This window comes from Schistocerca cancellata, chromosome 4, assembly GCF_023864275.1.
Source record: "Schistocerca cancellata isolate TAMUIC-IGC-003103 chromosome 4, iqSchCanc2.1, whole genome shotgun sequence".
Taxonomy (NCBI): Eukaryota; Metazoa; Arthropoda; class Insecta; order Orthoptera; family Acrididae; genus Schistocerca; species Schistocerca cancellata.
Window position 1 is genome coordinate 689,067,223 of NC_064629.1, and position 22,097 is coordinate 689,089,319.

A 22,097-nucleotide genomic window follows, 5' to 3' on the forward strand; every position below is an offset into this window, starting at 1 on the left:
ATAATACAAAACAGCTACCGGAAATTTTGCCAAATGTGCTGGGTAGAGTCGAAGTTTGTATAGCAGTACGGTGTAATAGCCTCTGGACCTAAACGTGGGGTGGTGTAATTCTGTTGTAAAAGTATACTGAAAAACGGACGTAGAGTGGAAATGTCTCATTTTTACCCTATGAAAGCAGTCTAGGCTTTGCTCCACTTGTGAGGAGTTTTTTTTGCCTCTTTTATACCTATACACAACCTTTGAGGTAGTGTAGACTGTATGGTCAAGAGATCTTTGACAGGGGGTAAACAAGTGAGGAAGAGGAATTATTTTGGGGCTTTGGTGGTGTTGTACCAAAACATTTACAATTAAAGTGTGTATGAGTAAATGCATGCCATTAAGTACATAAAGAGAAAATGAAAGCGATAAATAAAGAGGTCATCGAAAATCTGGAAGTTAGAGCAAGATCAGCAGAGCAAATAATTGAGTCTCTACGGACAGAGGTGAGTAACGTAGCATTATTTGTGTAGTTTCAGTTGTAGGTGTGGATTGCTGTAATAATGTGATCGTCCTGACGCCCATTAAATGTCCGACCAAAACCAAATTATAGAACATCTGTAAAAGAATACATCATAAGATATAGTGCATGTCAGTAGGCGACAATTGTAATAGAAAAAATTACTGTTTTCGCACATTTTATGGTATTTAGGTGGAATGTCACGGTATTTTCTCTGTATCGTGTCAGGTGTTGTTTTTGTTATTTCAGCAAGCAGCGTGATTTCTTTCTTGAGTGCGAAGTAAATTTGAGATCTTTGAGGTTTCGTTTCCTACCCGCAACATTCCTCGGGCCCCCTTTAGTTTGTCCCGCTACAGTTAGCTTTACGTATCGCATATGTGTTAAATATGTTTCTTTAGTTGAGTTGTAGTAGGGTATGTAGAGAGACTAAAGAAATTTCTAATCTCACTTCCTTGCGTATACAAGCAAACTAAGTTGACACTTGGCGAGGTGGCTGATTTGAGCGACTGTAAATGCAAAATGCCTTTATGGTTACTCCCGTCAGCCGTTGCGCCGAGTGTAAACTTAATTAGCAGGTAAAGTATGCTTAACTCTATGTGGAGTGTTAGCCTATGGCGTTCCTTCCTGTACTGTAAGAACTGAATAATATTAACTTATAATCCTAATCATTTTGAAGTTTGCGTTATATATATATATATATATATATATATATATATATATATATATATATATATATATATATATATATATATCAGGTTTCATTGTACACGTTGGTAAAATTATCTTTATCAGAGCTAATGTTTAATTTTATTCAACCCCCACCCCCAGGTATGTTTTGTGGCAGCCCAGTGGCCCAGTTTTTGGACTGGGGGCTGTGGTAACAGATTGACAGAGAGGACAGAGTAGTATGAGGAAAGCTTAGACCATGACAGTTTGGTTGTGGGTTGCCAAAGCCAACAAATGTGAATACAAAATTGTGTCTGTTCATCATGTGTTAGGAATGTGATCTTCTAGAATGATTCTACTGTATTTTCAAGTATGAGGACCCTTTCTTATCATATAAATAACCCTGAAATAAACTACCAGCACAGGAATTTGGACATATAAAGTGTACTATTAGAGTAAAAAAATACTTTATAGTGTCCTGTTACACTACAGGTACCACAGCCACAGTTAAGATGTAGGTCCATAAAACCCAAGACTAAGTACAAATATCTCAATTTCCAAAAAAGTTTATTGAAAAATCATCAATGTGAGTTAAATGACAGAACAAACAGATAATGCAAATTTATTGAATAGCATGAAGTACAATTATCTCCCTTTAAAATCAGGTGCAGAGAACACTTCAAATATTTGTCACAAATCAAACCATTCTACGTCACCTATCTCCAGGAAAATTAACGATGACCACCCCCCTATGCATTTGAATAAAAATGTCACTGAATATTGGTTTCACTTGGATGGATCTTATGCCGCTACAGGTCCCGTATACTCCATCACTGAATATTGGTTTCACTTGGATGGATCTTATGCTGCTACAGGTCCCCTATACTCCTTCACTATGCTACCACAGTTACTTTTGGTAATATACTGAAACCCATGATTCTTTTATTTCTTAATTTCAATTGATTCTTGTAGTACAACCAAGGCTGTCTTCAGTTTCATCACTACTATCGTTAGACTTAGAAAGTGCCTTAGTGTTCCGTATGGAATGTTGAATTTTTCAGCTGCAGCATACACTGACCTCTGGTCTGGCCTTCTCAAGATCAGATGAGTCATATGTGGATCTCCGTTCCGTAATATATGCATGTGACATGGTCAGGAAAGGAAAACTAAGTTCATTTTCTACCCAGGCCTTCAGTTCTACCTAAATTACCCACATTTATAAAGTATAATTTACTAACAAACTATTTATTTACAAGTCAGGTTCCATAGGACCAAATTGAGGAGCAAATCTCCAATGTCATGGAACATGTCAGTGCATGAAATTATAACATTAAAGTAATAGATAAAAATAAATTGTTTACGAACCCAAAAAAAGTCAATCTGTAAGTTTAAGCAAACACAATCAACAATACAACAAGAATCCGCTTAATTTTTCAAGGAACTCCTCGACAGAATAGGAGGAGTGATCCATAAGGAAACTCTTCAGTTTCGATTTGAAAGCACGTGGATTATTGCTAAGATTTTTTAATTCAAGCCGTAGCTTATTGAAAATGGATGCAGCAGTATACTGCACACCTTTCTGCACAAGAGTTAAGGAAGTCCGATCCAAATGCAGGTTTGATATCTACTGATTAATAACTGAGTGAAGGCTGCTTATTCTTGGGAATAAACTAAAATTGTTAAAAAGAAATGACAGTAAGGAATAAATATATTGAGAGGCCAGTTTCAAAATATCCAGATTCGTGTACAGGGGTCGACAAGAGGTTTGTGAACTTACACCACTTATTCCCCGAACTGCCCGCTTCTGAACCAAAAATATCCTTTTAGAATGGGAAGAGTTACCCCAAAATATAATACCATTTGACATAAGAGAATGAAAAATAAGCAAAGTTGACTAATTTTTTTTTTTTTTTTTGTCGAACAATCACTCACCTCAGGTACCATTTGAATAGCAAAAATGGCAGCTTCAAGTCTTCTAACAATATGGGCTTTCCACGACAGTTTACTGTCTATCTGAACACCAACAAATTTGAACTGTGCCCATTCTGTGAAATTAAAATGTCAGGTTTTGTTGAATTGTGTGTTAGAAACTGTAAGAACTTAATCTTACTGTGATTTAGCATTATTTTATTTTCTACGAGCCATGACGTTATGTCATGAACTGCCCTGTTTGAAACCGGGCCAGTCTTGCACACCGCATCCTTTACTACCAAGCTAGTCTCATCAACAAATAGAAATATTTTAGAGTTACCTGTAATACCAGAGGGCATATCATTTATATAAATAAGGAACAGGAGTGGCCCTAACACTGATCACTGGTGCATCCCCCACTTGACTGTACCCCACTCAGACCCCACATCACAGCCATTCTCAACATTGTGAATAATGACCTTTTGCTGTCTGTTGCTAAAGTAGGACGTGAACCAATTGTGAGCTATTCCCTGTCTTCCGTAATGGTATTTCATGATCAACACAATCAAACATCTTAGTTAAATCAGAAAATGTGCCTAACGTTCGAACTCTTTTGTTTAACCCATCCAGTACCTCACAGAGGAAAGAGAATTTTGCATTTTCAGTTGTTAAACAACTTCTAAAGCCGAAATGTACATTTGATAGCAAATTGTGTGATATAAAATGATCAATTATCCTCATATACACAGCCTTTTCAATAACTGTAGCAAACACAGATGGCATAGAGATAGGTCTAAAATTGTCTACGTTATCCCTTTCTCCCTTTTTGTCAAGCGGCTTTACTGCTGAGTACTTTAATCGTTCAGGAAACTGTCCATTCCTAAAGGAAAAATTACAAATATGGCTAAATACAGGGCTAACATGTGCAGCACAGTACTTTAATATTCTGCTAGGCACTCCACCATAACCATGAGAGTCCTTAGTCTTCAGTGATTTAATAATTGACTCAATCTTCCCCTTGTCTGTATCACAGAGGTCAGACATCATCTCAGAAAGGCATTTGCCAAGAAGGTTATATGATTCCCTGTAGAAATTAAATTTTTATTTAATTCACCAGCAATGCTCAGAAAATGATTGTTAAATACTGTACATATATCTCATTTATCAGTAACAGAAGTATTTTTACTGCGAGCTGACTTCGTATCATTGACCTTGTGCTACTGACCAGACACTTCCTTCACAACTGACCATATGGTTTTAATTTTATCCTGTGAATTAGCTATTCTATTTGCATACCACATACTCTTTGCCTTCCTAACATTTTCAACATGTCCCCAATGATGTATATCAGCGCCTGTTTGCAGTTAGAGTGTTGATTTAATTATCATTTCATTCTAGAGAAGCTGCACGGTCATCAATGGTATCTGTTCTTTCAGGAACAGATTCTACCTTCATATATATACCTTACTGTACTGTTTGTAATGAGCTACTGTAGCTTGATTGTGACTACTTCTAACATTTTGATATAATTCCTACTTTGTTCTGCATGATATCTTTATCCCACTAGTCAGCCACCCGGGCTGAGTATTACTGCTAGTAACCCATTTAGAACATTCTAATAGAAAGCAACTCTCAAAGAGCATGAGAAATGTGTTAGGGAAAGCATTATATTTATCAGCACCATAAACATCCTGCCACTCTTGTTCCTTGACAAGGTTTAAAAAACTCTATTCCTGTCCTACATAGTTTGTAATTAAATGTGACATTTGTTTGAGTACTAGAGCCTTTTAGTGTTAAAATTTGTACATCATAGTCTGAAAGACCATTCACCCTTTTACTAACAGAATGCCCATCTAGTAATGAAGAATGAATAAAAGTATTGTCTATGGCTGTGCTACTGTTCCCTGCACCCTAGTTGGAAAAAACACAATCTGCATCAGATTCTATGAATTTAGGAGAGCTACCAACATCCTTTTTCTTGCACCATCATATACAAAATTTATATTGAAGTCACCACATATAACTAATTTCTGGTACTTCCTATAAAGTGAATCAATAACCCTCTCTAGCTTGAGCAGAAATGCTCTGAAGTCAGAGTTACGGGACCTATTAACAACAACAATTAGAAGTTTAATTCCACCAAATTCAACTGCCCCTGGGGTCATTCCATGTCAAGTCATTCAGGCCATGACACCCATTATTTAGTTCTGAACTGAGATTTTGTGTACTGCTTTGGTATGTAATATCATGAACTTTTGCCAATTTTTATTGCTTTATATATATTCTTTTGGTAGCAATTACTGAAAGTTTGATACAGTGTGTTACTTCAAAGCAAACTTTAAAAATTTGAATATTGGCTGCAATTTTTAAACAAAAAATGGTATGCTGACAGTTTTTTCTGAATATGCTTTCGGACATTTAGTTTCTGAAAACATGTTAGAACCGTCCACTTAAATTTTTGTAAATTAATTTTATTTAATTTTATTGTTAAATTAGATAAAATATTTTGGACTATTGCCCCCATTTGGAAAACACTGACAAATTAGAAAGCGATTTACAAATTTACACATTATAAAATATAGGGCCACTTGTACATTACATGACATATGAACATTTTCTTACCTCTGCCGTAACCAAATTAACTCAATTAAAAATACATAGCATTTTGTTTATAATATTTAAGCATGTTGTCAAAAGCCAATATTGTCAACACTGCATAAAATTCTGGTGCTGCAATCTGCATTCAAGTTGATTCAGAACTATCCATGTGACGAGACACTTTGATGCTTAGATAATATTTTTTTGCTTGAGAACCACTTTTCTTCTACCAACTTTGAAGACTCTTTGCTCAGAAAATAAGTGCGGCCTGTTGCTGTGATGATATCAACTTCACACAGAATATGATAGAAAGAAACATCACTATCAGGCCAATACAAGGACGGGGACAGTCCATGAGGTAGCATGAACTTTACTGTAACATCTCCTTCTTCACAATTCACATTCTCAACCATTCCCAAATACCAAGATGAGTCATATGCACATGCAATATAGCAGTTGGGCTTCATAGTGCATTCTGGCATTAGTGGTGGAAGTGCATCTGAGAAATCGTGCATGATACTAAAATCTGCATCACTGCTCAGCCTTTTTGCTCCAGTCTTGGTTGGTGATATTGGTACAATGTGATGCATAGATTGTGTTCCAGGAATTGTTTTTCCACTTGTGAAGTGCTGAGAAAGATAATGTCTGACTTGTGCCATTTGAACTTTTGAAACAAAGAGAACTGAAATGCCTTGCAGGTTCTCGCGACAGAATTCGAATACCTGTGAAGCTGTAACTATTTGACCTTTACAAACTCTTTGCAAACTTGTTTTTGTGACAAGACTTTTAACAGTGCCACCAATACCATCACAGGGAGATTTGCCATGGCTGGTAGCAAAAAAGGACCTGCTGCACTTTATGCTGAAGTCGTGTTCATGGTAGCAGATATTTCTGAAATTCTTGCAATTTTTATATTGTGCAGCACAACCATCAGTGAAATATTCAATATATGCAAGATGAATTTCTGGAAATTCACACTTAAAAAAATTCAATACAGTCTTCTGAGTCTGGTACACCAAAGCAACATCATGTTTTAGATCATCAGAAACAATACAAATACTTTTTGCATGCAACTGTTTATCATTTTTGTAATCTATATGGACAGTGTGAAGAGTGCAGCTGCCATTGTTCCAATGGTACCCCTGTACTTAATCTTGAACAACAAAATTGAGATTTTCACTAAAATCAATTGAAATTAACGCTGATCCTTCATCAAGTGTCTCCTTCTTCATTTTCAGAAAATGAGATTGTGATTGAGAAATAAAAGATTGTGGAGTAAGTTTTTCAGTTTTCTTAGTTAGTGTGTCACAGAATTCTGATAGAGGAGTGATTTGAACACTTAAAGTCACTCTATCAGTTGTTACCCATTGACTGTACTAAATCATCTCACCAGGATCATAGTCTTCTATTTCATTTTCTAAGAGGATTTGAAGCAATGAACTGGTGAGGTATTTTTCACACAGGCGAAGCATACAGGCTCAGTTATTTATATCACATGTTATTATTTTAATTAGATCTTGGTATGTTCCTTTAATAGAAATGGAATCTAGAAGCAATTTAACATTTTGGCGGTAAATGCACACACTTCAGAATACTTTTTTTATAGAGGGAATACAGTTCAGTTAAATTACTTAAAACAAGATGCTTTTGTTAATAGGTATTTTTACTGGTGCTCACTTTGTCTTTTTTCCCAGGCATTATTCTTGTGTTTTCGTCATCCAAATAAAAAACTCTTTACTTTTTGCACTATATCATATGGCAATGTCTTTCCTCTTTTCTGCTCAACCCTTCTCCATTAAAAGAGCTCTTGCTTGTTGAACCAAAGTTCAGAAACATAAAATTCGGAACTGACTTCCTGTTGAGACCAAGTTGGTGGCACAAGAGTTTTTTTTACAATTATTTGCTTATTCAATTTTCTGTTTGATTTTGTCCATGAGTTCATCGTGATGTTTTGCCTTTTCTTGCAGTTCTGTTAAATCACTGTCAGGGATGGTGCTTGCATCAGCAGCCAGCTCAACTTGATATCTTTGTGAAATTTTAGTTTTCAGAGCCCCGGCTGCTAATTCCAATTTTCATTTGGCTGCTGCTTACAGACTATGCCGAGCAACTGGATGCAGCTTTGCAGGAGATACTCCTAAGCTAGTTAAGCTAGTATTAAGCACAGATTTTTCAGGAGTTTGCACCTTCACATTACTGTCATTTATATAGTCTGGTGATGAATCGTCACTTGCGTATTTTTCATTAGTAAGTTTGATACAGGTTGGGCACATTTTCTCCCCAGGAATAACGCTAAAGCCTGTCATTTTGAAGGTCTTCGCCGTTTTTAAACTAATTCCACGCAATCCACCTGAAACAGATTGTTTATGTTAATTGAAGAGATGATAGCAAATTTTCTTATGTAGAGAGAAAATGCGTAGCAGGTACCTGTCTTTGTGTTTAACACAGACACATGAAACACTTAAATCACTGTATGAATGACTGTTGCTTCACCCTAATAAAAGTTCTTGTTCTTCACTGGTCAGTTCATTCTCAGAAATCAGGGCATTATCACATATATCTTGCAGATACTGTCCAATAAAACACTGCCTTCTTGTAATTTCCATACTGCTTCAGTCATAAAACCAATATTTGTCGTAAATAATTCAAAAGATGATTGGTGTAACCTAAAAAGTAATTAAGTAAGTAAAAAATCATTCTATCCCATTGTTTCATTAGCTACAAATGCCGAGAGTAAAGAAATTTAGCCCCCAAACAAAAGTTTTGCAGCAACCAGTTCCAAACACAACTGAATAATACACATCAGTTGCTTCAAAAGTCGCCTGCAAAACTGTGTCTACAGGCAGAGCTTCTGGGCGTAAACTTTTGCTTGCTGAATGTAATAAGAACAAGCCTAGTAGTTTTGTGAACAGCAGTAATGACAGAAATGTTATTGTGAACCTAAATATGCTGTAAAGACTTTTGAAGAGTGCTGTGAAATGTAAGTACTGTAATTGTGAAGATAGTATTGATGTTTCTGAGGATATTTCAGCAAGGAAGGGACTTTCAAGTCGCTTAGTGATTGCCTGTAACTTGTGTAAGATGCACAGTGATACTATGACATCACCAGTAACTGATAGTCGATATTACAGTATAAATATTCAGCTTGCTTATGTAATGTATTGGAAGGGGAAGGAGAGCTGTCCAGACATTTTGTGCAGTGATGGATTTACCTCCACTGTGGTTTGACAGATACAACAAATTAATACATAATGCTTTATGTGGTGTAAGTGAACATTCAGTGAAAAGAGCAGCAGAAGAAGCAGTAGCCTTGTCTGAGAATACAGACATTGTAGCAGCATTAGATGGATAGTGGCAGAAGAGAGGTCATATTTCTCTGAATGGGGTTGTAATTGCCACATTTATTGAAACTAGTAAGATACTAGATTATGAATGTCTAACAAAGCACTGCCAGGGTTGTTAAAGTAAATTTATGGGTACCCATATTTGTGTAAAGAAATTTGATGACCCAAGTGGAAACATGGAAACGAAAAGAGTTTTAAATATTTTTAGAAGATCAGAGGTCAGTCGTCGTGTGTGGTATGTAGGCTGCCTTGGGGATGGAGACTGTAAAGGACACACACTCTGATAGAAAAGCTTGAATGTGTTGGGCATGTACAAAAAAGAATGGAAGGTTGGCTCGGAAAATTATGTAAAGACTTCAGTGGAAAAAACTGCCAGACGGAAAACATAGGTGGTCCAGGTCGTCTTACAAAAAGTTAAATTGATTATTTGACTCAATATTATGGACAAGCAATAAGAAGAAATGTAGGAGATTTGGAGAACATGAGACAAGCTGTTTGGGCTACATGGTTTCACATTGTGTCAACAGATGAAACCCCACAGCATGGTTTGTGTCCAAAAGGGGAAGATTTGTGGTGCAAGTACTGGTTGAGCAATGCTACAGGCATACAATATACCCACAAGCATTTCCCACCTCTTGCTGCAGTTGAGGCAATTAGGCCTATATATAGGGATATGACAAATAAAAATCTACTTAGGAAATGTATACATAGTCTCTCTCAGAATGCCTGAAAGCTTCAACAGCTTGTATATGGGAGAGAATACCCAAAACTGTATTTGTTGGGCTGAAAGTGCTGAAAATCGGTGTAATGGATGCAATAACAACATTCAATGATGGTGCAATTTCAAGGATCAATGTTATGAAGAAATTGAACATCCAGATGGGAAGGAATATGGCTTCAGCTCTAACTGCTATTGATAAACAGCAGGTAACTGAAGCAGAGACAGCTGCAGAAGCTGCTACCAAGGAATCAAGGATAAAGAAAAGAATGAAGAGGAGTAGTATGCAGGATAAGGAAACAGGAGGACAATTGGAGAATGCAGCTGGACTGTTCTACATGAGCATAGTGGTAGTAAGTTAATAAATCTTTAAATCTTCTTTTGCGATTTACCGGAAACTTGAATTTTCATTATTCAGATACACTTTCCTCCTAAATGACTGAAGTTAAACTCACAAAAATTGGTACAGATATTTAGAATGACCCCGTCTACCTCCCTTGCCTACTATTTCCAGAAAAATTTATAACATGATGATGATGTCACTGATATTTGAGCTACATTTTTAAATATTTTTGTTGTAGTAAAATAAATTACTTGTCTTTTTCACAGATGAGCATCAGGGAAGGAAACTGGAGGCATAAAACACTTACGTGAATGTTGTCTGTACTCTGACTCTTTTTCCCAAGCTGTGCAGTCAGTGGTTCCAAAGAGAATGGTACTGCAGTGAAATAGTGTTCCATTTTTTTTTATAGTATTATAAATATTGTTGTCAATACCAAAATATAATGAATATCTTAATGAGTTTTTGGGAAATGCTTTGACTGATGATCCTAATTTTTTTCTGAGATGTACATGATGGATATTCACCACAAGAAGCATGACTATAAAAATATAAACCTTCCTCTTCAACTAAAAAAAAAAAAAATCAAGTTTCCACTGCAGAAACTGTAGGAACTATCGCATTTTTAAATTATAAAGGAGCTCTTGTATGAAAGTCTGAATTCCTTAATCTACACAACTTCTTTTTATCATTAGTGAAAAAGTAATTGATCTGCAACATTTACATTTTGAAAATGAGAATACATCTAGGTAAACTTCCACAACCCAAAATTTCGAGGATTTGTGTGACAATGGTTGTCATTTCCTAAAATTTCTGGATGATTTGACGTGGAATGACCCCATGCACAGTATTCAAATATCTGTTCAGTGCAGTGCCGTGATACGTCTATGGACTCTAGTGGAATACTACACATAGCCACTCCCCCACCCCACAAGAAACTCCTTGAAAAACAGCCAGCTAATCTGTATCCTGGTAAAAGAAGCCTCTGAATTGTCAAATTATTTAAGTGGTGCTCCGATATGCCAATAATTTCAGAGTCAACATCTATAAGCAGTTCACAAACTTTATCCCTAATACCTCTTATATTTTGATGAAATATGCTAATTCCTTCTCTGCTTGAAAGCGTGACGTCCTCTGAAGGTGAGCCCTTAGAGGGACTTCCTTTAAGCAGGTATACCTGTCAGCTGACTACAATCTAAAAAAGGTGCACCTTTAACACCAACTACTACATGTAATTTTTCCATGAGTCCCACCACCACCACCACCACCACCACCACCACCACCACCACCAGTCCGCCGCTCGTGGTCTCACGGTAGCGTTCTCGCTTCCCGAGCACGGGGTCCCGGGTTCGATTCCCGGCGGGGTCAGGGATTTTCACCTGCCTCGAGATGACTGGGTGTTTGTGTTGTCCTCATCATTTCATCATCATCCAGGAAAGTGGCGGAATTGGACTGAGCAAAGGTTGGGAACTTGTACGGGCGCTGATAACCACGCAGTTGAGCGCCCCACAAACCAAACATCATCATCATCATCATCATCATCATCATCATCATCCACCACCACCACCACCCACTGCACTGTCACTTATAAGCTTTGCCAGCCTCCCCTTCCCATACCTATTGAGGTGCAGGCCATGCCTAGTGAAACCTGATCTACTGATAGATCCAACTGGCACCACCGAGATGTGACCCATGCCCTCTGCCATCAGCACCTCCTCCAGCCCCATGTTAATGCACCTAACAGTCACATTAAGATGAGGCTGATAATGACGCTGAAACTATTGCATGAAATGCACATTAGTGCCACCAGTTTGAGTAGCTATCTTTATCTGGTCACCACCTACATCATTTTCCCTGTCCGTGTCAAGACGGTTCCCTGCTCCACCCACTATCACTAACTGATCCTCCTTCGTAAAATTCCTACATAACTCCCTATGCTGTCAGTCTCTTGAGCCAACAAGGCTTCACAATGCTAGTGAACTGGTACTCACTCCCCAACACTTCCTGCAACTGCTGGCCCACAGCTCTATATTACTTAGTTTATTAGAATTACATTTAAAACATGTATAATGTGTGCATACTCGAGTTCGGTTACTCTAACACAGCTGATTTCTCAACAGTGCCTCTTCCACTACAAGTGTATATGTCTAATAATAATAATAATAATAACCCCGTGGAGGCCTGGGAAAAGAATAGGCCTCCGGTATGTTCTGCCAGTCGTAAAAGGCGACGAAAAGAACAAACCACTAATAGGGCTAACCCCCCTTTTAGTGTGATTAGTTGGTTCAGGACAGAACTAATGAAGCCTCGGACAAGCGCTGTCATGGTCGGGGACGACGCTTGAACCCTATGCCCGTCCACAATGGTAACGACACTGCTAGCCACACGGAAAATGATTTAAATCCAAATAGAGGTGTTTTGCAGGATATGCTTCCTGCAACCACTCTAGAAGGAAAACAAAGACAGAGGATGAGATGGTCAGATGAAGGTAACAGACACCTCATGTTCTGTTATTACCAAGCAACAAACTTAGGAACAAACACAACTGGATACAGATCACAAGTATACACAACATTTATTACCAGGTATCCAGAATTAAAATTTTTAACAGAACAACGACTAGCTGATCAGAACCATGTAATAATCAAAAATAACAGAATACCCCAGTCAGAATTAGAAAACATCAAACAACAAGTACAACAAATACTGGAACAAAATAATGTTCAATCAGAAGAAGAAGAAAATACAGTAATGGACTCAAACATCCCAGAGCAAACAAACAAAGAACAACACGCATCAATTAAACAATCAGAGGAAAACGAAATCTTAAGACAGCCACCAGAACAAGCACAAATAGAACACGAAGTGACACACATGTTAGATATAGAAGAAAAATTTCAGTTGACATATATAGAATACAAAGACACAAATACAGACATTAGACCATTCTTGCATAGACCACCAAATAACCCACAAGTCGAAACAACAATAACAACCATCAGCACAATCATACACAAGAAAATAAATGAAAATACAACTATGGAAGAGTTACAACTACTGGTTTATATAGGAGCACCCACTACACTAAATATACACACTAGATAGAGATCAGAACCAACCAACACACAGAAAAAACCCACAAAACCAGCGTGGAAAAACAGGCTACAGAACAGAATAGAAAAACTGAGAAAAGACATCGGACACCTAACACAATTTATAAGAAATGAAATTACAAGCATTGGCCAAACAACTTAGAAGACACAAAAAAAGTGAAAATAGAAGGAAACAAAACCAAACATTCAACACAAACCGAAAGAAATTTTATCAGACAATAGATAGCACACACATTAAAATAGACAACCTACCAAACTTAACAGACATGGAACACTTCTGGAGCAACATGTGGTCAAATACGGTACAACATAACAGACATGCACGGTGGATACAAGCAGAAACAGACACATACAAGATGATACCCCAAATGCTTGAAGTGATAATTTTGCAACATGGAGTCACCCGAGCAATTAATTCTACACGCAATTGGAAAGCCCCTGGAAAAGATAAAATAGCAAATTTCTGGCTAAAGAAGTTCACCTCAACACATTCACATCTAACTAAATTATTTAACAGTTACATTGCAGACCTATACACATTCCCTGATACACTTACACATGGAATAACTTATCTGAAACCTCAAGATCAACCAGACACAGCAAACCCAGCAAAATATCGCCCCATAACATGCCTACCAATAATATACAAAATATTAACTTCAGTGATTACACTGAAATTAATGACACATACAACACAGAACAAAATTATAACTAAAGAACAAAAAGGCTGTTGCAAAGGAGCACGAGGATGTAAAGAGCAACTGATAATAGATGCAGAGGTGACATACCAAGCTAAAACTAAACAAAGGTCGCTACACTACACATACATTGATTACCAAAAAGCTTTTGATAGTGTACCCCACTCATAGTTACTATAGATATTGGAAATATTCAAAGTGGATCCTAAATTGATACAGTTCCTAAACATAGTAATGAAAAATTGGAAAACCACACTTAATATCCAAACAAATTCAAATAATATCACATCACAGGCCATACAGATTAAGCGTGGAATATACCAAGGAGACTCATTAAGTTCTTTCTGGTTCTGCCTTGCTCTGAACCCACTATCCAACATGCTAAATAATACAAATTATGGATACAATATTACTGGAACATACCAACACAAAATCTCACATTTGCTATACATGGATGATCTAAAACTACTGGCAGCAACAAATCAACAACTCAACCAATTACTGAAGATGACAGAAGTATTCAGCAATGATATAAATATGGCTTTCGGAACAGACAAATGTAAGAAAAATAGCATAGTCAAGGGAAAACACACTAAACAAGAAGATTACATATTGGATAACCACAGCGATTGTATAGAAGCAGTAGAAAAAACAGATGCCTATAAATATCTAGGATACAGGCAAAAAATAGGAATAGATCATACAAATATTAAAGAAGAACTAAAAGAAAAATATAAACAAAGACTAACAGAAATACTGAAAACAGAATTGGCAGCAAGAAACAAGACAAAAGCTATAAATACTTATGCTATACCAATATTGACCTATTCATTTGGAGTAGTGAAATGGAGTAACACAGAACTAGAAGCACTCAAACACTTACACGATCACAATGCCACAAATATAGAATACATCACATACATTCAGCAACAGAAACATTCACATTAAGCAGAAAGGAAGGAGGAAGGGGATTTATCAACATAAAAAACCTACATTATGGACAGGTAGACAATTTAAGAAAATTCTTTCTAGAACGAGCAGAAACTAGCAAAATACACAAAGCAATCTCTCATAAATACATCAGCTACACAATTGCAATTTCATAACCACTTCTACAACCCTTTAGATCACATAACATCAACTGATACAAAGAAAGTAAATGGGAAAAAGAAAACACTACATGGCAAGCACCCGTATCATCTAACACAGCCACACATCGATCAAGACGCATCCAACACATGGCTAAGAAAAGGTAATATAATACAGTAAGACGGAAGGATTCATGATTGCAATACAGGATCAAACAATAAACACCAGATATTACAGCAAGCATATTATTAGAGATCCCAATACCACAACAGATAAATGCAGACTTTGCAAACAACAAATAGAAACAGTAGATCACATCACAAGAGGATGTACAATACTAGCAAATACAGAATATCCCAGAAGACATGACAATGTAGCAAAAATAATACATCAACAGCTTGCCATACAACATAAACTAATAAAACAACACGTTCCCACATACAAGTATGCACCACAAAATGTACTGGAGAATGATGAATACAAATTATACTGGAACAGAACCATTATAACAGATAAAACAACGCCACATAACAAACCTGACATCATACTCACCAATAAAAAGAAGAAATTAACACAACTAATCAAAATATCCATACCCAATACAACAAATATACAGAAGAAAACAGGAGAAAAAAATTGAAAAATACATCCAACTGGCTGAGGAAGTCAAGGACATGTGGCATCAGGATAACGTTGACATTATACCAATTATACTATCAACTACAGGAGTCATACCACACAATATCCACCAGTACATCAACGCAATACAGCTACATCCAAACGTATATGTACAACTACAGAAATCTGTAATTATTGATACATGTTCAATTACCCGAAAGTTCCTAAATGCAATGTAACATATACCGTACTGTTAAAAGGAAGTCACGCTTGATGAAGGTCTGCGTCACTTTCCATTTTTAACCAGACATAACGTCTGAGACAGGAATCACTGTGACAGACACAAATTATTAACACCACATTATAGCCACCTGTGAATTGTAGGCCTATATATTAAATCTGAATTTGTTGGAATATTAGATAAAGTATTATCAAGGTAATTTGCACCCAGATTACCTCATTATACTCAAAGTACCACAACCGACCGTACCCTACATCTACATGATTACTCTGCAATTCACATTTAAGTGCTTGGCAGAGGGTTCATCGAACCACAATCATACTGTCTCTCTACCATTCCACTCCCGAACAGCGCGCGGGAAAAACGAACACCTAAACCTCTCTGTTCGAGCTTTGATTTCTCTTATTTTATTTTGATGATCATTCCTACCTATGTAGGTTGGGCTCAACAAAATATTTTTGCATTTGGAAGAGAGTGTTGGTGACCGAAATTTCATAAATAGATCTCGCCGCGATGGAAAACGTCTTTGCTTTAATGACTTCCATCCCAACTCGCGTATCATAAACACCCAGGTACTTAGTTGAATTGACAGCCTTGAGAATTTTACTATTTATTGAGTAATCGAATTCCAACGGATTTCTTTTGGAACTCATGTGGATCACCTCACACTTTTCGTTATTTAGCATCAACTGCCACCTGCCATACCATACAGCAATCTTTTCTAAATCACTTTGCAACTGATACTGGTCTTCGGATGACGTTACTAGATGGTAAATTACAGCATCATCTGCGAACAACCTAAGAGAACTGCTCAGATTGTCACCCAGGTCATTTATATAGATCAGGAACAACAGAGGTCCCAGGACGCTTCCCTGGGGAACACCCAATATCACTTCAGTTTTACTTAATGATTTGCCGCCTATGACTGCGAACTGCGACCTTCCTGACAGGAAATCACGAATCCAGTCGCACAACTGAGACGATACCCCATAGGCCCGCAGCTTGATTAGAAGTCGCTTGTGAGTAACGGTGTCAAAAGCTTTCCAGAAATCTAGAAATACGGAATCAACTTGAGATCCCCTGTCAATAGCGGCCATTACTTTGTGCGAATAAAGAGCTAGCTGCGTTGCACAAGAACGATGTTGTCTGAAACCATGCTGATCAATAGATCGTACCCTTCGAGGTGATTCATAATGTTTGAATACAGTATATGCTCCAAAACCCTACTGCGAACCGACGTCAATGATATAGGTCTGTAGTTCGATGGATTACTCCTACTACCCTTCTTAAACACTGAGATGTGACCTGAGCAATTTTCCAATCTGTAGGTACAGATCTATCGGTGAGCGAGCGGTTGTATATGATTGCTAAGTAGGGAGCTATTGTATCAGCATAATCTGAAAGGAACCTAATCGGTATACAATCTGGACCGGAAGACTTGCCCGTAATTTTGTCTTAAATATTGTGTTACTACTTTTTTTTTTTTAAATTCAGGCTTGCACCCCTTTTGGAGTAATGGCAGTATGCTATGGATTCATGTATTAGTTTCCTTGTTTTCTGTTCATCCTATGGATAATTCAGCCTCTGTTTGGTAATGGTTTTAGTAGTGTTGTTGTTGTTGGTTTTTTTTTCCCCTTCAGGTTTATTTCGCTCAACTTCTCATGACTACTTAAGACTCCTAACACCATAACGCACACTTTGGATATTTCTACATTTAAATTCTCATCATGCCTTCATGTACACTCTTGTGATTGTTTTACGCTTTTTCTCTTTTAACGTCACTTTTTCTCATCCTCACAATATGTATTCTTAGATGGAAAATCTAGTAATCTTCTTACGTTAGACTTTTTGCCCAACATAATCTCATTCAGAGTGGAACATGTGCTTTCATATTTCAGTGAAATCATTATTTTCTCAAATTTGTCCACATAATTTCTTAAAGATTTATGATTTTTATTACAATAAATATAACACAATTGGCCTACATCTCTCTTACACCTTTTATCTGAGTTATAGGCTGGGTGGCAAGCAGACAGATGTATTTGTGTGTGTTCGCAGTTTGTCTTACCATATTCTTGAACAAAACTGTGGTACATTATCTGACAGTAGTGTGTTTGGTTTCCCTCTTCTAATTTAATAACCTCATGTGGCTTCCCTAAATACAGCCTCAGCAAAAGCCTTTCTTTATGGATATAATTTTGCAAATTTAGAAAAAGCTTCATGTGATACCAATGTCATTGTGCTCTCAAATGAGGCAGTGTGTTCTAAGACCAGTGATGTCATACCAATCCCCAAGGTACAACACACACTATTTCAAAATGGCGACCAGTAACCTTGAATATTTCTGTGGTGTAAAAATATAATCATCAGATGCAGAATAAGATAAATTCTTATCAATAAATATTGTAGCTAACAGAACAGAACAACTGCACAATCATATTACTACTAAAATATATGACGACAACAGGTAAGATAAAACAATACTAGTTTCAAAAAAGAAAGAAAATGCACATTAAGAGGAAACAAACTGCAACTGCTATCAAAAACGCCAGTTGAACTGTTTAACTCAACTTGAAAGACCGATACAAATACAGAAATCCTAAAACACGTACCTCTTCAGATAGCAAGACTGATATACATAGTGAAAGATCATGAAAACTACCAAAAGGCAATATAAGCATCAGTTGACCAATATAGCAAACTTAAATCACTGATACCAATGCAGGGAGACCAAAACTTACATGACAAAAGCAACTTTGACAAAACCAAGAATCAAACTTACCAGACACCACATTCCACATGAATGGGATGTCCAGAATCGTACATGTAGACAACACAAAAATAAAGAACAAATAGTAAACAATAACAAAAAATACAGTCTAAGATCCGACTTAAAAATGCAGTGACAGTAAGACCACATACACAAATTAGCAAAAACACAATATCATACATAGCAACCTCATCTGAAACATCCCTCTACCCACCCAAAAAGAAACAAAAAAATCACTATCATGGAACCCAAAAGCCCCAGCCCACAAAATTATTAACTTCATAAAAATCTACCCTCACAGAATACTAGTCTGCCAGCAGTACTCATCAAGATGAGCCTTTAAAACCAAACAGTGTGTTTTACCCCTCTCAGTAACTCACTCCCCCCCCAATATCCCTCTGTAGTCTGAGTACAGGCACCAGTTTCATAGGCTTTAAATTCAAAAATTGGAGTTGGACAAAAACAAGTGTGCTACAGCTGTTCAATGTACGTTTAGAACCAAGTATGGCAAGAAGCCACCAACAAGGAAGGCCATTTACCATTGGCACAACAAATTCGTTGCTATGGGTTGCTTGTGCCCGACAAAGAGAAGCGGACGTTCCAGTGTGAGTGAAGTGAATGTGGAGCATGTACGAAAGACATTCATAAGGAGTCCAAAGAAATTGGTGCGTCGTGCATCCCGTGAACTCGAAATGGCTCCAATGAAAGTGTGGTAAGTCATGTGACAGATGCTGTCTATGAAACCATTCAAATTGGAACTAGTGCAGAAGCTCAATGACGACAACAAAGACCAGCGTTTTTTTTTTTTCGCAGTTGTAACGATTGAATGAGGAAGGGATGGAATAGGATGTTTGTGTTAAAAAACTTTCAGAGTTTCTCTTCAATATGCAATATTTATGGCATCTGGACAATGTTTAGTTCTTGTGCAATAAGTAATTGAAAGTGTTCCTGGACTTTGTGTACACCTTGTACTACAGAAATAAAAGAAGAGATACATATGTTGCGCAACATAACATTCAAACAATGAAAAACTCCAGGGTTGAATAATGATAATATTGTGGAAAGGCTAGGTTGCTACTCAGTATATCAAGAAGGTGTTCAGTTGCGAACAGGCACTGCTGTTATACATTTGAGCTTTCGGCCACTTTAGAAGAAGGCCTTCTGGTGGAAAGGTCACATGTGTCAGTGGTTTTTTGTTTTGCCTGTCTGCAACTTGCCTTGTTCTCTATATGATGAGTAGGAATCTATCCTTTTCATAATACTGACAACATAACATTTGATTGCTTAAAGAAATTATCACACCAAGTAGACATTTCATTTCCAAAAATAAAATTTGGTTACCTGCAATTCAAAATAAATATAAGTCATACATATAATTCACAGTTCACATAAATTGGAATCACAGTTTTCTCCAGTTACTGAAACAACACTAAATAATATTTGAGCTGCAAACGCTTAAAAGTTTATCAAAACAAATGACGTCATGGCTCAAAGCCCGAGGAGTGGTATCGAACTCTCAAGTTTGTCGTCATTAGTCCAAAATCTGATTTGATGCAGCTCTTGGCACAAATATGTCCTGCACAAGCCTTTTCATCTTTGCCTAAATGTTGCAAACTACATCTACTTAAATGTGCTTAGTTTAGTGCAGCATTGGTTTCCTTCTACAGCTGTTACCCCTCACACTAGTAAGAGTTACGTAATGCCCTCCTCCCCTCGACTCCCTTCTTTTTCATATTTTATGTGCATAATATGCTTTGAAACAATAGTCAAAGATTTTTGTGTTGTTTCTCACAGCTTTCCTGGATTTGCTGTTCAGTGTTAATTTTCATAATCAAAAAGGTGTACCATGACCAAAATGTCACCTTTTGACCTAATCAGGATTTGACTACATTACAGATAAGTCTGTCAGCAGAACAATGATTTCAGGTGGTATGAGGGGTTATTTCCTCCATAACCAGATTCACTGGTATAGATGGGTTAATTCATAATGTTATAACATACCAATAGACCGGTGGTCTCTTTAACATGATGAAGATATGAGCCTTAACAACTTACAAATAGTTGATGTCTCTAACAGTGTGAAAACATAAGCTAAACAAAATGTGACTAACAGGATCTCCTTGAGATTTTTTATTTTTGGGTCTGTAGCGTTCTTGTTATTAAGGACTTCAAATATGTTAAATACTTGAAAATATCAATTCTAAAGACTGTAATTAATCTTAAAGCTGGTGTACTTTATGTTTAATATACAGCATGTTTTGATGAAGGATAGATGATTCTGAATGAAATCTTCTCAGTTTTCAAGCCACATCAAATTCTTGAGCTTTTGATGGCTATTCCACCATCGTCATAAGGAGTAAAACCACAGACTGCCACGGCTTTTGAAGTTTTCTTCTTGTAGAGCCATGATTGTGGCGTCTAGCACCAATTGGAGAGAGATGAAATGACACATGCGCAGAAGGTGAGTTGGGCAGCTCATAATAGCTCTGGCTTGCTGCAGGATTGAGTAATGTCAGGTGAGATGAAGGGCTGGCACCATGTTTGAAAGTGCCACTCGTGCCTCCCTAAAGTGTCTAGCATCTATTGTTACTTCCTTCCACCATCCAAAGCCTACCCCCTTGCATACTAAGTGTGTATCCCCAGTGTCTGTTAAAATTGTTGCTGCACATTCTAATCTCAGCTGCATGTTTGTCATTAGAACGTGACTGAACTACTCGATGATTCCAGGTGGAAACTGTTGGGCCAAAAACTCGAGCATTTCTTGTACTGGCAACCTCATAAAAAGTTGGCACAACATCCAGACTAACCATTAAGTCATTTCACCCTGTTTTCATTTTCTTGAGTGTTTCAAAAAATGTCTGCATTGGATGTTGAAAGGAAGCAACAATGGATGCTTGTAGAGAGATGGGAGTGGCAGTTTCAGATGTGGCACTGGCTCCTCGTGCCATCTGATGATGTCACTTGGTCTCCCTGCGGGCCGGAGCTGCTACGAGCTGCCCAAGTCACCTTCCACACACATCATTTCGGCCCTCTCTGATTGGTACTAGATGCTGCAATCATGGCTTATAAAAGCAGGAAACCGTGCCAGCCCCGGTTATCAGTGGTTTTAGTCCTGACAAAGATGGCATAGATAGCTATTGAAAGCTTGAGAGCTGTATTTGAATTGACACAGCTTGAAAACCGAGAAGATTTTATTCAGATGTGAGACAGCTAAAGACTTGGTGGACTTGCATCTTTCCTCTGTGGTGAGGACATAACGCACAGTGTGAGTTGACCAAAAAAACTGCGTGAAATGAAATCACATCCGCTGAGTTCTTCAGCATTTTTGCAGTGGTGGAGGTAATTCCTTGCTTTGCTGTAGTTAAGCACCACGTTTGAACTGCTGCAGCAGACAGCAATTTGAAGAGGACAAGTCACTACATATTGAGACAGTGATGAGACAGAATAGCCACAATTGCGGCCTCTGCCACCAATCAGAGGGGGCTGAAATGTCACGTG

The 22,097-nt window shown here is 37.4% G+C and overlaps 1 protein-coding gene across 2 annotated transcripts in view; it reads left to right on the forward strand.

Annotated features, from left to right (window-relative positions):
• Positions 1–256: 256 nt before the first annotated feature.
• Positions 257–22,097, forward strand: part of LOC126183701 (aminoacyl tRNA synthase complex-interacting multifunctional protein 1) — a 35,680-nt gene continuing 13,839 nt past the window's right edge. The window contains exons 1-2 of one of the 2 annotated variants that reach the window (XM_049925884.1): positions 335–482; positions 10,340–10,445. In XM_049925884.1, coding sequence (XP_049781841.1) covers positions 10,443–10,445 — 3 coding nt within the window. In that variant the 5' untranslated portion in view covers positions 335–482; positions 10,340–10,442. Of the gene's footprint in view, positions 483–10,339; positions 10,446–22,097 lie in introns of both variants that reach the window. The other variant, XM_049925883.1, reaches the window with a different exon arrangement.